General features: G+C 31.4%; 1 protein-coding gene across 2 annotated transcripts in view; it reads right to left on the bottom strand.

Annotated features, from left to right (window-relative positions):
• Positions 1-13,605, bottom strand: part of LOC143240104 (pentatricopeptide repeat-containing protein 2, mitochondrial-like) — a 59,074-nt gene that overhangs the window by 7,793 nt on the left and 37,676 nt on the right. The window contains exons 8-10 of one of the 2 annotated variants that reach the window (XM_076481984.1): positions 8,454-8,570; positions 7,809-7,986; positions 5,004-5,138 (exon numbers count right to left, since the gene is read on the bottom strand). In XM_076481984.1, the coding sequence (XP_076338099.1) occupies positions 5,044-5,138; positions 7,809-7,986; positions 8,454-8,570 (390 nt within the window). In that variant the 3' untranslated portion in view covers positions 5,004-5,043. Of the gene's footprint in view, positions 1-4,906; positions 5,139-7,808; positions 7,987-8,453; positions 8,571-13,605 lie in introns of those variants that run through there. The other variant, XM_076481983.1, reaches the window with a different exon arrangement.

Below are 13,605 nucleotides of genomic sequence, written 5' to 3'. Positions count from 1 at the left end.
TCTTGAGGTTTGTTGGACTGTATGGGAGGAACAGAGATGGGTGTAGAAGTCGATTAATCAACCTTTTTAACCATGGAGGTCAAAAGGCTTTTAATTTGTTTTGAAAACGATTCTCTTGGAAGTACAGAGAGATCTGTCTGCACTCCCACCGTAGTTGTGGAACGAAGTGCAGCAGCATATGTCTGAGATGGAGTGGCGGACAGCAATTTCCGAACCTCAGGATAACTAATGTGATGGGTCGTTTTCAAATGCTGCACCTATTTTTCCTCCAACCATTTTGGACAAGAACAAAAGTAAGAAGGGTGGGAACCATTGCAGTTGACAAAAAGTGGGTCCGTGTGACACTCTTAGGCATCGTGGTCCTTGCCACCACCATGAGCACATGTCAGGGAACCACGACAGGATGTCTTTGAGTGGCTGAACATCTGACATTGGAAACATTGAAGAGGGTTTGGAATGTACGGTCATACCCTGCAAATTAGATAACCTGCCTTGATGGCAGCGGGTGCACGTGGTGATGTAAATGTCAAAATGAGGATATTTGTCGGCAGTGTAATTCCATCTTTGCAAGTGGAGATGCGCCTCACTGCAGAAACTCCTTGAGTGGAGAGACCAGCAAGAATCTCTGACTCAGGGATGTTCTTTAAGTCCCTCTCAACAATAACTCCTCGTGATGAATTCAAGGTAGCATGAGGGGTAACTTCAAAAGGTACATCCCCAATTGCCTTTAAATTCAAGAGGAGTTCACTGTGTTGGGATGTGGATGTTTCAACCAATATGTCTCCAGATCAAAGCTTCTTTACTGACTTTGGAGAGCCAGCAAGTCCCTCTAGTCCCTTCTGAATAAAAAAGGGGGACATTTGCCCTAAAGGTTTTTCTCAAAGAGAATGTATATAAGAAAATGGGGTACAGGTGTTACAGATGTTGAGGATTGCTGCTCAGAGTCTTCAAAATGTGGTCGTTTACCTATTGACTGTTTTTTCACTATTTTATTTAAATTTCTTGTTAGAGGATCCATAGGAAAAAGGAAAATTTCGGTACCCACTGTTCCCACCCATCATGGAGCCCTGCGAGGGAATGCACTTCAATGTCATGCAAGGACATTGCAGCAACACCAGGGTTTCGTGAGCACTATACCCAAACACCAGCATCAGACACAATGTCCACAACACCCGTTGAAAACTTCCAACACTGGTACTTGGTTGACTCTAGCCCAAGTGGACCAGCTGATTGACCCAAGGGGAGCCACCCAAAGGCCACCCGTCTACAGGAATTCAAGGCCAAAGTGGTGTGTTAGGGTTGGACCCCTCAACCACCAGGATCCTCTCCTCCCCTTCATGGGTCGCCATGCACAGCAAACACATGGGTGAATGCTTAGATCCCAGAGGAGGTAAACTGAAAGAACAGAACCTTCCCTGGGAGGTCCCCACACCACGAACAGGAATCCACACTAAGGGGACTTTTTTCTGGAAATTAATAATAGGATAATATGATAAAATAACAAAGAAATTTCAATACTTCTAAAATATTGAACCTTTAAAAATATGTAAAAGCAATGTTATCTAGTGGCCGTAATTTAACAATTAATTATAAACACACTGAGTAAATACTTACATCATAAAAACATTCTCTTATAGTATGTTACTAGAAAACATTTTATGAGTAAAAAAATAATTTGTCTCTCCCTTAGGAAATCTTGTTGATTTATATTCTTTAAATTAACATTTGAGGAAAGTTTTAGTATCTTTCATCCCTAAAAAGTGAAGTTGGCAAGTTAGATGAGTGCAAAGGAAACATTTTGCACAAAGTAATAAAAAAAAAAAAGACTATAAACTAGGGAAGTGATTTAATAAATAAAGATGCTACATTAGATACAACTGTACTTCTAGTTGAAACAATGTCTTTAAAATATGTATTAAAATGCAATAAATAGTCCTTTAGAACAATTAAGTAAGAAACATTACATTTACAAACACCATCAGAATATTACAGGTAGCATTTACTTATATTTAAATATTTGTTTTCATATGATACCATATTTAACTTATAATAACATTATGTAATTTCATCCTGCTTTTAAGTAATAATATTCTTTTCTTATTTTTGGCAAATATCTTAGAAACCAATTTGTAAGCAACAAATGTTCTCAAAGATTATTGAAACGTCCTCATTATTGAACATGACTTGAGCATATTATGTATTTTTTATTTAGGTCAGCTTTGTTATAGGGTTAGCATTCTTGAACTGTTGCAAAGACTTCCAAACATTCCACGAACTTAAAAAAATATTTTTTGTTAACTTAAATAAATCATTAAAAACATGATTATTATTTTTAATATGTGGTACAAAAGTACACATAGTCTAACATATCTAATGTTTTTAAGTTTGTCAGGATCTATAAAGTTACAAGAAGTCAGTTATATATATTTTACAATATCAGTTACTAATATTCTGAATTATATCAATAATCCCTGTACAAATTTTAATTATTTAATAAGGTTGACCCAACAAAAGCTTGACAAAAAATCTGAGTAATACTTGATTCTTATAGAGCAACCTCTAGTTAAGAAATCTTAAAAAGGTATTTTAAGTCTAATATGTATAGAAACAGTGAATAGAGAGGGGGCAAGTTAAAAACAAATAAATATGTATTTCTGCTGTATTACAGCAATATGTAGATATCTTATACTACGTCTGGCTGTCATCCAACCAATTAGACTAACCCTATTCCCAGTAGTAGTGTGATTGTTACTGCATTCATGTGGCACATGACAAGTAGTTAGAAATAAAAGTTTATGGCTTGTGAAAGTTATTCCATGCAATAACTGGGGCAAAATTTCATCATTCAATACGAATTGCATGAAAATTTTGAAGAGAGTGAGTGAAACAAATACTATTGGCAATAATAGTTGAAGTATAAAATCCATATTCAAAGATATTCATCAGCACAATGTGGCTTCAATTAATTAGAAATGCTCAAAAATCACTGTTTAAGAGAGAGAGAGACAGAAAATAAAACCAAAAAACCTAAAATGGATATTATACTTCAAAGAATGGGATAAGTAAAGTTGGTGAAGAAAAACCAATATTACAAAAGCAGTAATAGTTCAATACTTTGATCATATGCAAAACCATTCAACATTATGTGAAGTTAATACACTTAGATTATGTAAGAACTTTGCAAGTTATATATATATACAGGAAATTATTGAACATAGAAGTAGGTGAATGTGTACATATATTCTGAGATTAGTTATTAAATTAAAGACTAAGATCTTTGTAAAAAGAAATTAAATCTTTGACTTGATATTTTCATTGTTCTTCTAAATAATAATAATTACAAATAATGATCTTAAATTTTTAAAACTATGCACATTACTTTAAAATTCTTACAATTACAAAACTGAACTAATGATGATGAAATGTGGCTAATAATATGACAAAATGTTTGACATAATTAGTTTATTTAGAATGATCGTGGCTTGATCTGTGTTGAAGCTAAATGATCCATGAGAATCTTAAAGAATTTTTAGATGCAAATATTTCAACAATTTGTAAATTTTGAGGAAGAATTAATTGTGTAGTTTCATGTTTGGTGAACTGTTTATTTAACCTAATTTTTGTAGATACATTTTAAGACCAAACTGTCCTATGATTCATCAGGATTTCCTTAAGAGGAACATCTTGTGCATGCTATGTAAAACATGCCATTCAAAGACAATAGATTTGAAACATTTCTAATACTGTTATACATGACAATTAAATTACACCATAGTCATGTCATATTAGTTAGTTTCAATTTTATCATGTTAAATTCACATTTGATATGTTTCAGGTCAAATCTAGGTATAATAATCTCAATTACCTCAGTTTTTAGTGTAAATCTCAATGTAAAAATGCCACACAAAAACATTTTAATGAAATCATTAAAGGCTTGCAATTTCCTGGCCTACACTGCAGCCAACTGCAACTTATTCCATGAGCTATTAACAAAAACTAAACTATTGTCTTCCTGTAAGTTTAAAATATTAGGCCATATCAACTAAAAAAATGTTGTCTTGAAAGAGTTAGAGACCTATAAAGACCTTATTATAACTAAAGCTGACAAATGTGGGAAAATTGTAATTTCAAACAAAAATAATTTCAATAACAGTGTAAATAAATTACTATGTTACCAAGCCAAATGCATTTTGATACAAATGTAAGCTGAAATCAAGAAAATTAATATAAAGAGACAAATCTCATTCTTTCTAATCTTATTGTCCTTCACATATACAAAGAGAGTTTACCAAGTAGTCTATTTGTAGCTTGCAAAAATTGCTAATTTTGATTATTAAAAATCAAATTTTTCCATCAACAAAACAAATGGGATAGAAATATTTATAAATAGCAAATATACTCCACAAAACAATGAGATTTGAACTCAACTCTATTTGCAAGACATCTTTTCTCTTTTTTAAATTAGTTTCTACCAATAGTGAACTTTACCTTTCTAAGGCCATTTTAAACCTGAATGTACAAGACAATGTCTTACAGAATTTTGTTGTTTTTTTTTCTTTTTTATCATGTGCACACTCTAATAGTGGTGTTATCACCATTTTTATGATTTATGTAAAGTACTTCTTTAAACCACACATACAGAAAGATTTTAAAACTTTCATCTCAAATGCCATAAAATATACATTAAAGCAGCACACATTATCATACTTTATTTCAATTAAATCTTTTTATAATAGGTAGCTTTTTTTTTTAATTATTTTCTCCATTCTATGCTATTCTTATTTGCTGTTTCATGGTTAATTGATAAACATAATGAAATGTCATTGTTAGTAATAGTAAATGCCATAAAGTTACATGTGACACATACCTAGATGACTAAAAACTATGCACTTTACAATAGCAAACATACTGCAAAATTTTTTATTTTAATTTCAATGGGTCTATAACATACATCTCATTCTACATGTATGATGTATCTACAATGACAAAAGCAAGAAATATACCTAATACATCAATTCCAATAGGAGGATTAGTTTTATAATTTTATTCATCCATGTCTCTGAGACCTTGTCTTTGGTGCATTGTATTTCGTGGATAACCCTGAGGTGGTCGGTGCAGCGATGAATAATAGCCACTTCCTAGTATCATGTAAACAACAAGTTATACACTGTTAATGTGATACATAATAAATTTTTAAAATTGCAAATCTCTCCAATGCCACTTTTTTTGTTAAAAAAATGTATATCCAATCTCAGGTTAACTGCAAATCATCTTGTTAATACTTTACTTAAAGTTCAGTTTGCAATTTAAACCTAATAGATTGTTCACATGTTGAATAAGATTATATTTAAATTTTAATTGAATGTTTTCAGCCCTATACTTGAACAAAGTATGTCCAACATTGCTTCACTGTTATTCAACACAGATATCTGAAATTTTTAACAACACTTACAAGCATAAGCTACAAACAAGACAAGAAAAAATTATCATCTGAGTTTTCCTTTTATTGTAATAGATCCTATTATAGATCCAATAACTATGGATAATAAAAAAACATAATTCAAATTTTTCCAAATAGTGAACTCTGTGATTGTTTTATGCATTCTGTTGGGAACCTCTACATTTTAATAAGTAACATACTTGTTAATAATGTATAAAGACTTTGTAATTAAAAAATATGAAAACATTGGATTTAAAAAACATCATTATTAAAAAAAAATGAAATGTGTTTTAAAAGAAATTCATTCAATTTGAAGTATTGCATATTTCTTTAACAATTCAATCAGTATTTTATGAACATGTATTTTTGTTGAAGAATAAAAATTACACAATTCTATTGTTTTAAAGTACTGATATTTACAAAAAAGAGAACCCAAGTTGTACACACGTAATTAGTAGACACAATTAGTTAGTTTATTTTTTACTGTGTAAAGTTCCTGTTCATAAGTGAAGTTCAACATTATTTCAAGTTTGTAACTTTACATATTTTGAAATACAGCATATAGGAAAGTAATACTATATAACAAAAATTTTGTTCTTGGAAAGTACGTGTTAATTTCTTAATTGCTTATGTTGTAAAAGTACAGAAAATGACCATTATTTCCTTCAAACTTTGCTTTTGTGACCTGGATAATGAAATTTAGAAATTGACTTATTTTCGATGTAAATTTGCATAAAACATTTGAATTAAACAACATATGAATCAAGATTTACACGTATTTACACTAAAGGTATACAAAAATGAAGAAAAATGTTTAGAAGTAAGTAATTTTTCAAGATTTGCAACTGTAATGTAAATCACTTTCACATATCAGCCTCCAAATATAGTCTCCGATCATGTTTTTATTATACACTCCTTGATAGTGGCATTCAAAGTCCAGTGTATCTTGGTGGAAGTGCTCTCCTTGCTCCTCCGAGTATGCTCCCATGTTCTCCATGAATTTATCAAGATGAGTGTCAATGATATGGACTTTCAGGGACATCCTGCAGCTCATTTTGCCATAGTTCTTCACCAAAGCCTCAACCAGTTCCACATAATTTTCAGCCTTGTGATTGCCCAAAAAGCCCCAAAACACTATGATAAAGCTGCCTCAAGCTTTTTTTCCTTTCTACCAAGCTTCTTGGGGAATTCTGTGCACTCCAGGATCTTCTTTATCTGTGGTCCAACAAAGATGCCAGCTTTGACCTCAGACAGCTTAAGGAAGAAATTTCGAAGGTACTTCAAGGCTGCAGACTCCTCATCAAGAGCTGTGACAATAAGACTCAATTTTATGTGCAATGGTGGGAACAACACCTTCTGGAGATCCACTAGTGGCTCACACTTGTCATTTTGCATCCCCACAGAGAACACAGTCTGTTGTGGCCAGTGCTTCCTGTTGTAGTGTGATGTGGTATCCCTGCTGTCCCAAAGGCAAAAATAGCATGGAAACTTGGTAAAGCCTCCTTGAAAACCCATCAGAAATGCCACTATTTTGAAGTCTCCGATAACCTCCCAGCCATACTCATCATAGTTCAAGGCTTCTAGCAAGGTCTTGACATTGGTATATTCCTCTTTGAGCTGCACCAAAAGATATTTAAATTTCAAAAGGTCTAAAATTTGTATAATATAAAATCTTACTATTCACACAAGCAAAAATTATCCGTCTTACGTTTTTTTGCAGTGCTCGCAGGTAAAATGAGGCACCCAAGGTTTGTCTTGATCCCCAACAGGCATGTTGAAATATGCCTTGTAGGCTTCACAACATTTTAGCAGATGCTGTTACAGAGTACTTTTTTGCTCTTGTCTTGATAAATTGGCCACTTATATAGCAGAATGAATCTGGAGAATGTGTTCATTTAGGCTGCTAGAACTAAACTGAAGTGGTGAGTGGTGAGCCCCTATATATATTACTGTGGAAAGTTCTAGAAAATTCTCATAGATTCTACAATATTCTAGAAAGTTCAAGAAAATTCTCTATCAGCTACTCAGCAGCACTGAATCTACCTGGAATGTTCTGGAAAATGGGTAAATTTGAAATTTCATTACTCAGTCACAAAAGGAAAGTTTGAAGAGAAAAATAGGTTTTTTCCACTTACTTTAGGCATAAACAATTGGGAAATAACACTTTCTGCCCAGAAACAAGAAAAAGTAAAAAAAATTGTTAGATGGTGTAATTGGAAAAAAATAAAACAACTTATTTTTATTCTGATACACTTGTGGAATGCTTTTATTGTGAGCACTTCATCATGTTTAAGTTGGCCAAAACATTTTATGCAATAGTTTAGTACAAATTACATAAAATTGGAGTTCTATATTCATGTTATTTTACCTTCTATCCATGGTTTGTCTCGCGGAGGAGGTTTGGACTTCACTGATTCACAAAGTAAGTCATCTAAAGAAGAAGGATTGATGTGGTTGCCATCTTTCAGAGCACGGCATATTTGTTCAAAAATATGGGTCATCTCTTTGTCACCTGAACGTTCCACAGCAACCTGAATCTTCTCCATCTAATAAAAAAAAAGAAACAAACAAAATGTTTCATTTCACTCAATAATAATGTAGTTTTCTGTACAAATAAAGTATTTTATAACTGTAGAATGGAATTTTGTTTTATAAGAAATTAAATGTGGGATTAAACGATTACAGTGTAGGATCTTAATATTAGAAAATTACTTTTTTTCAAATTAATTTACAAACTTTTTAGAATTTAAAAGAAGACTAAAACAACAGTTATCTCTCTTTCTTATCTCAGTATAAACTACTGACTAAATTTTCAGACAAGTTATAAACTGTCCTTTGCCAATTAATTGAAAAAAATATTTATAATACAAAACCTTCCAAGAAGAATGAAGTTTCACTCTTTCTTACAGCCAACAGAAAATTCCAAAAAAAACTCTTGAAAATGTGAAAATAAAATGTCCTCTGACACACAATAGCATCATAAAGCAAAAACAGAATAAGAAGTTTTACTTACTGTAGTTTGGGAAATCTCATTTGTAGTTTTGATCATCTTAGGAACATCTTGGTCCACTATACTACGTAAAATTGGAAATGCATCATCTAGTCTATCTAATTCTGCAAGCGTAATAATCTAAAGGTACAACACTATCAGTGAGCATATTGATATATATATACACACACACACACACACAAAGTTCTGTGAAGAATCAAAGAAAAATAGAATTTTTCTGGTCAGTAAAGTGAATTAGCCAGTATTTTCAGTTATTTGATTTATCAACTGTGAAGCTGTACGGAGCAAGTTTTTCTTACATTAGTGTAGTACAATAAGCTTAGTATTTATATCAGAACATCATTACAACTATTAATTTTTTTTAATCTTAAAGCCAGCCCTTATCACACTGCAAAGGAAAACCATTAAAAAAATTATTTAGTTGAAGATAACTCCTACCATAGCCCTACTATTTTCACTGCTAAATAAGAAATAACATATTGCATCACCATTATCAATTTCCTTTACAATCTTAAATTCCTCAATCAGATCCCCTCTAACTCTTCTGTTTTTTGAAGTAAAACAATTTCAGAGATTTCAACCTCTCCTCAAATGACAACTCCCTCCATCCCAGGCAACATCTAGTAACCCTCCTCTAAACCATTTCCAACAATTCAATATCCTTCCTAACATAAGGAGCCAAAGACTGAACACAATATTCCAAATGTGGCCTAAACATGATCAATACAATGAAATTATAACTTCTTTAGACTTGTATTTGATATTTCTCTAGATACAACCTAAAATCATATTTGCTCCACCACTAACAACAGCACATTGCTTGGACAGCTTAAGAGACTGATCAACCATTACACCAAGATTCTTTTCTTTCAGGACAGTGTTAATGTTATTCCTATACAAATTACACATATAATTTATGATAACCCACATGCACTGTATTTCATTTATTATAACTAAAACCCATCTGCCATTTATTTGCCCAGCTCACTAAATGATGTAAATCCTTTTATAAATCAGCAGCATCCTCATCACAGCTAGCAAACCCTAAGACCCTAATATAATCTGCAAATTTAAGTAATTTATTAACTATTCCTTGTTCTATGTCATTGATGTAAATCAAAAACAGCATTAAGTCCTAAAACTGAGCCCTCAGGTACATCCTTGTAACATTAATCTAATTTGACTGAACTTCATTTGTAACAACCCTCTTGTTTCTTCCATCCAGCCACTCTTCTATCCAATTTGTTAATATACCAAGCACCCCTACAGAGATAATTTTCTTTCAAGCTTTATGTAGCATGTTGTTAAATGCTTTCAGAAAATCCAGATCCACCAAATTTACACCATTCCTCTCATTTACAAAATCAGTAATCTTTCCAAAGAATCTCAAAAGATTTGTTTGGCAAGATTTTCCCTTAGTAAAACCGCATTGACTATTCAATAAAATTCTAATCTTTGTTAAATGATTTTACAAAGTGTTTTTTACCAGACTTTTCCATAACTGGTGTAAGGCTAATGGGTCTATAATTACTGGTACAAGTTTTATCAACTTCCTTGAAGAAAGGAATTACATTAGCTAACTTCCAATCCTTTGGCACCTTCCTACTAGTCAAGGACTGAGAAAAAATGGTAATAGGTAGCTCCCATATCCTACTTTTAACCTCCTTCAAAACATTTGAGGAAATATTACCTGGCCCAAGAGCCTTATTGTTCTTTAATCTTCCCAGTTTTTTCTTAACAAGTTCAGAATTAATGCATCCATCTTGTTCAATCTTGTTTCCATTTATAAACTGTCCAATATGTGGAATACTGTTTAAAGCTTGATTAGTAAAAATTGAAGAAAAAGCTATAAATTTAATAACCCAGCCATTTCATAATCATCAGATATGAGCCTTCCTTTATCATTCCTCAAGGGTCCTACCCCATCCTAACATTTTGTTTACCCTTAATGTACTTTAAAAAATCCTTACTGTTAATTTTTACATTTTCAGCCAACCCTTTTTCATACATCCTTTTTGATATCCTAATATCCTATTTCAGCAATTTTCTTGATCTTTGAAATCTCCTGTCATACCAATCAATTTAAATTTCTTAAATTTATGATGCTTTTCTTTAATTTTATCTCTTTATATTCCTTGCGAGACAATCAAGTTTTTTTACTTGCAGTGACCCTTTTCTTTCTATAAGGAATATTTTTACTTTTAATACTTAAAATTTTTATACATCTGACCAGTGTCTCCAAATAACTCAGATTCCTAATTCACAACAGATAATTTTTGTCACATCCCTTCAAAATTTGCTTTGTAACCAAAATACCATTATTCCTTATCTCCATATGCAGCAAAACATCGAACCTAACCAAGTAATAATCACTTGCACACAGGTGTTTGAAGTTAATAAATAAAAAAACAGCATTGTTTCTAGAAGGTTCTTTGACAAATTGGTGAATAAAGTCATACTGAAAAGTTTCAAACAACCTTTCTCCATCACTGTTTAACTCTAGCATTTCTCAATCCAAATGACTGAACTACAAATCACCCATACTTATGACTTCATTAACAGCTGAAATCTTAAATTCATTGTAAAGAATTGTGATATAAAGGACTGTTTAGTGTAGATATTATTAATTTATTTTGTGAATGAATATTTTATGATTGTTTAATTTTTTTAATTATAAGAAAATTAAAAAAAGGCAATTATTGAGAGTTGTGGTTGTAACTCATTCATGTCAAGGACACAGCAAGCAGATGATTTAGTAATAAACATATAAATAATATGAGATAAGCCACAACCTCTCAGAAGAAAGTAAAATCATGGACAGAGAATAGTACAACATGAAGCTAACTGCCACAGAATTGACAGGTCTAACATTTAATATGGTAAAGGAAACTAACAGCTTTTAAAGAGACAAGTATAGTTTATTCCATCAAAGTGTGTTCTAAAGCAATTGAAACAGCCTTGGTACATTTTGACCAAAGGAATAGACAATATCAAATGTATAAAGATCAAATGATTACTGGAAGAGATGTATACAACTGCAGTAACTCATCCCACAATTATACATCAAGTACCAGTGTGATAAAAATAGGGAAAGGTAGTTTTGCTTGTCAATTAAAATTCTAAAGTAAATTGATAGGCCAAAGTGTACTTTTGACAAGATGAGGAGAATCATATAGTGTTTATCATATTTCCTATGATCTCTGTAGTGTAAAGAATTTGTTGTACAAATGTATAACTTGTTCCCAATAATACAGACATTACTTTGTAAACAAGTGGAGTGCATGTTGTTTATTTATTGCTGAATTTATTGCCAAGAAGTCACAGACACCTACTGTAGAAGAATCCTAAGCTTAACAACAAAACAGTATACATTTATGTTATAAAGTATAAGAGCCTTCAGCTGACAATTATAAAACACAACCTTAATGTCTGACAAAGTTTTTCACTAATTTCATCAGTATCATCTGGTGGTCTATAACAAACTCACATTAAATGAGATTTTCCTTTATATCCACGAACATAAACCAAACAAATTCAATTTTCTTTCTATTATCTTTGATATTCTCAAAATTAACACAATGTAACTAAAAAATTAACATATAAAACCACTCCTCCCTCTGTAACACTGTATTTCAAAGAAGCCTCTTTTATCAAAATCATCTGCAAATGTTTCTGTAATTCCTATTATACGCTTACTTCTGTCTACAAGGCACGGATAACTAAATAATCAAAAGCTCAGATTAATCCCTAGTAGCTTTCTCAGCATAATTTAAGTGTTCAGTGCAAACACATTATTTTAATGCTCGAATTCAAAAATGTGCGAAATTTCAGTGAGCTTAAAATTTCATATTTTTTTAGACCCAAGTATAACTTAGATAATACGTTTGATAAATTACAGTAGAATTCTGTGGTACTGATATAGTAATGTATGATTTTTGGTTATTTCAAAATGTATATATAAAACCTAAAAAAATATTTTGTTTCACACCCTTTACGTGCGAATTTTGAAAAAGCCAGGCAATCTATGACAAGTAGCAAATGTGTTTAAAGTTTGTAACAAGATGAGATACTTATTTTCTATAATCTTTTGTTTTTACTGTTCTGTTTTAAAATAAATAACTGAAATTTAAGAACTTATTTTAAACTGTACTAATGTATACACATATATAATGTATTATAACTGAAATGAGATTGTATTTTACAAAGTAATATTCCAATAACACACAGCCAAGACAGGTCACTTTGTAAAGGCCCACTTTACAATCTTGGATACAGTAACATGAGTTGCACAGCATCATTGCAACTTCTATAATGTTAGCCAGACACAGCCAAAAGGTCAACATAATAAAAATAATAAATACATGTAAATATATAATAAAATTAAAGATATTTAGACTAAATATTTGTTTTTGTGTTATAATCTGTAGTCATTCTAGTACAAAAAAAGCATAATTTATATTTAGTTTCTAATTTTGTATTGAGATTATATAGTTGCTCAAATTAAACTAACTACAGAGACACATACAGTAGGGAAAATAACAGAAAGTATAAAGCTTTTTCTTAAAAAATTAATAATTATTAGGAAGTTATAAAGATTTCTCATGTGAAACTTAAAAATGTTCTGATGCATAAGTATTTTTTTAACCTTAATATCAAAATTACTTTGGATGTTGGCTAGTTAACATTTTGAAAGAAAATATTTTAAACAAAAAGTCTTTATTACTTAACTTAAAAACCTGATTATTTTGTGTACAAACACCTTGTGATGTTTACTACTAACCTGCTAAATTTTGTAAACATATACAGATGTTATCAAAAATTATAGTATAATTACTCTCATGGATATTTTTTGGTTACAGAATGGGTGAATTTCACCAAACCTGTAATGATAGGGTTAACTTAAATCTATGATTTAGCCCTAATGACACACTTATATATTCATTCCCACAGTTAATTCTGAGCAACATTTCTGAAACAACTGTATTTTTCATTAAATGCCCTTATCAAGCCCTTGTACCTATTAATTAGTTCTTCTAAACCTACCTTTCCTTACATCATTAGCCCATATGTGCACAACAAAAACTACTACTCTATTAGCCCACTTTATTATATCTCTTCCTCTCTGACCCTGGCTGACATAATCTGATTCTTTCCT

This window comes from Tachypleus tridentatus, chromosome 13 (assembly GCF_004210375.1).
Source record: "Tachypleus tridentatus isolate NWPU-2018 chromosome 13, ASM421037v1, whole genome shotgun sequence".
Lineage (NCBI taxonomy): Eukaryota > Metazoa > Arthropoda > Merostomata > Xiphosura > Limulidae > Tachypleus > Tachypleus tridentatus.
Note: the sequence above shows the minus strand (reverse complement) of the source record. Positions and strands in the feature narration are given on the sequence as shown.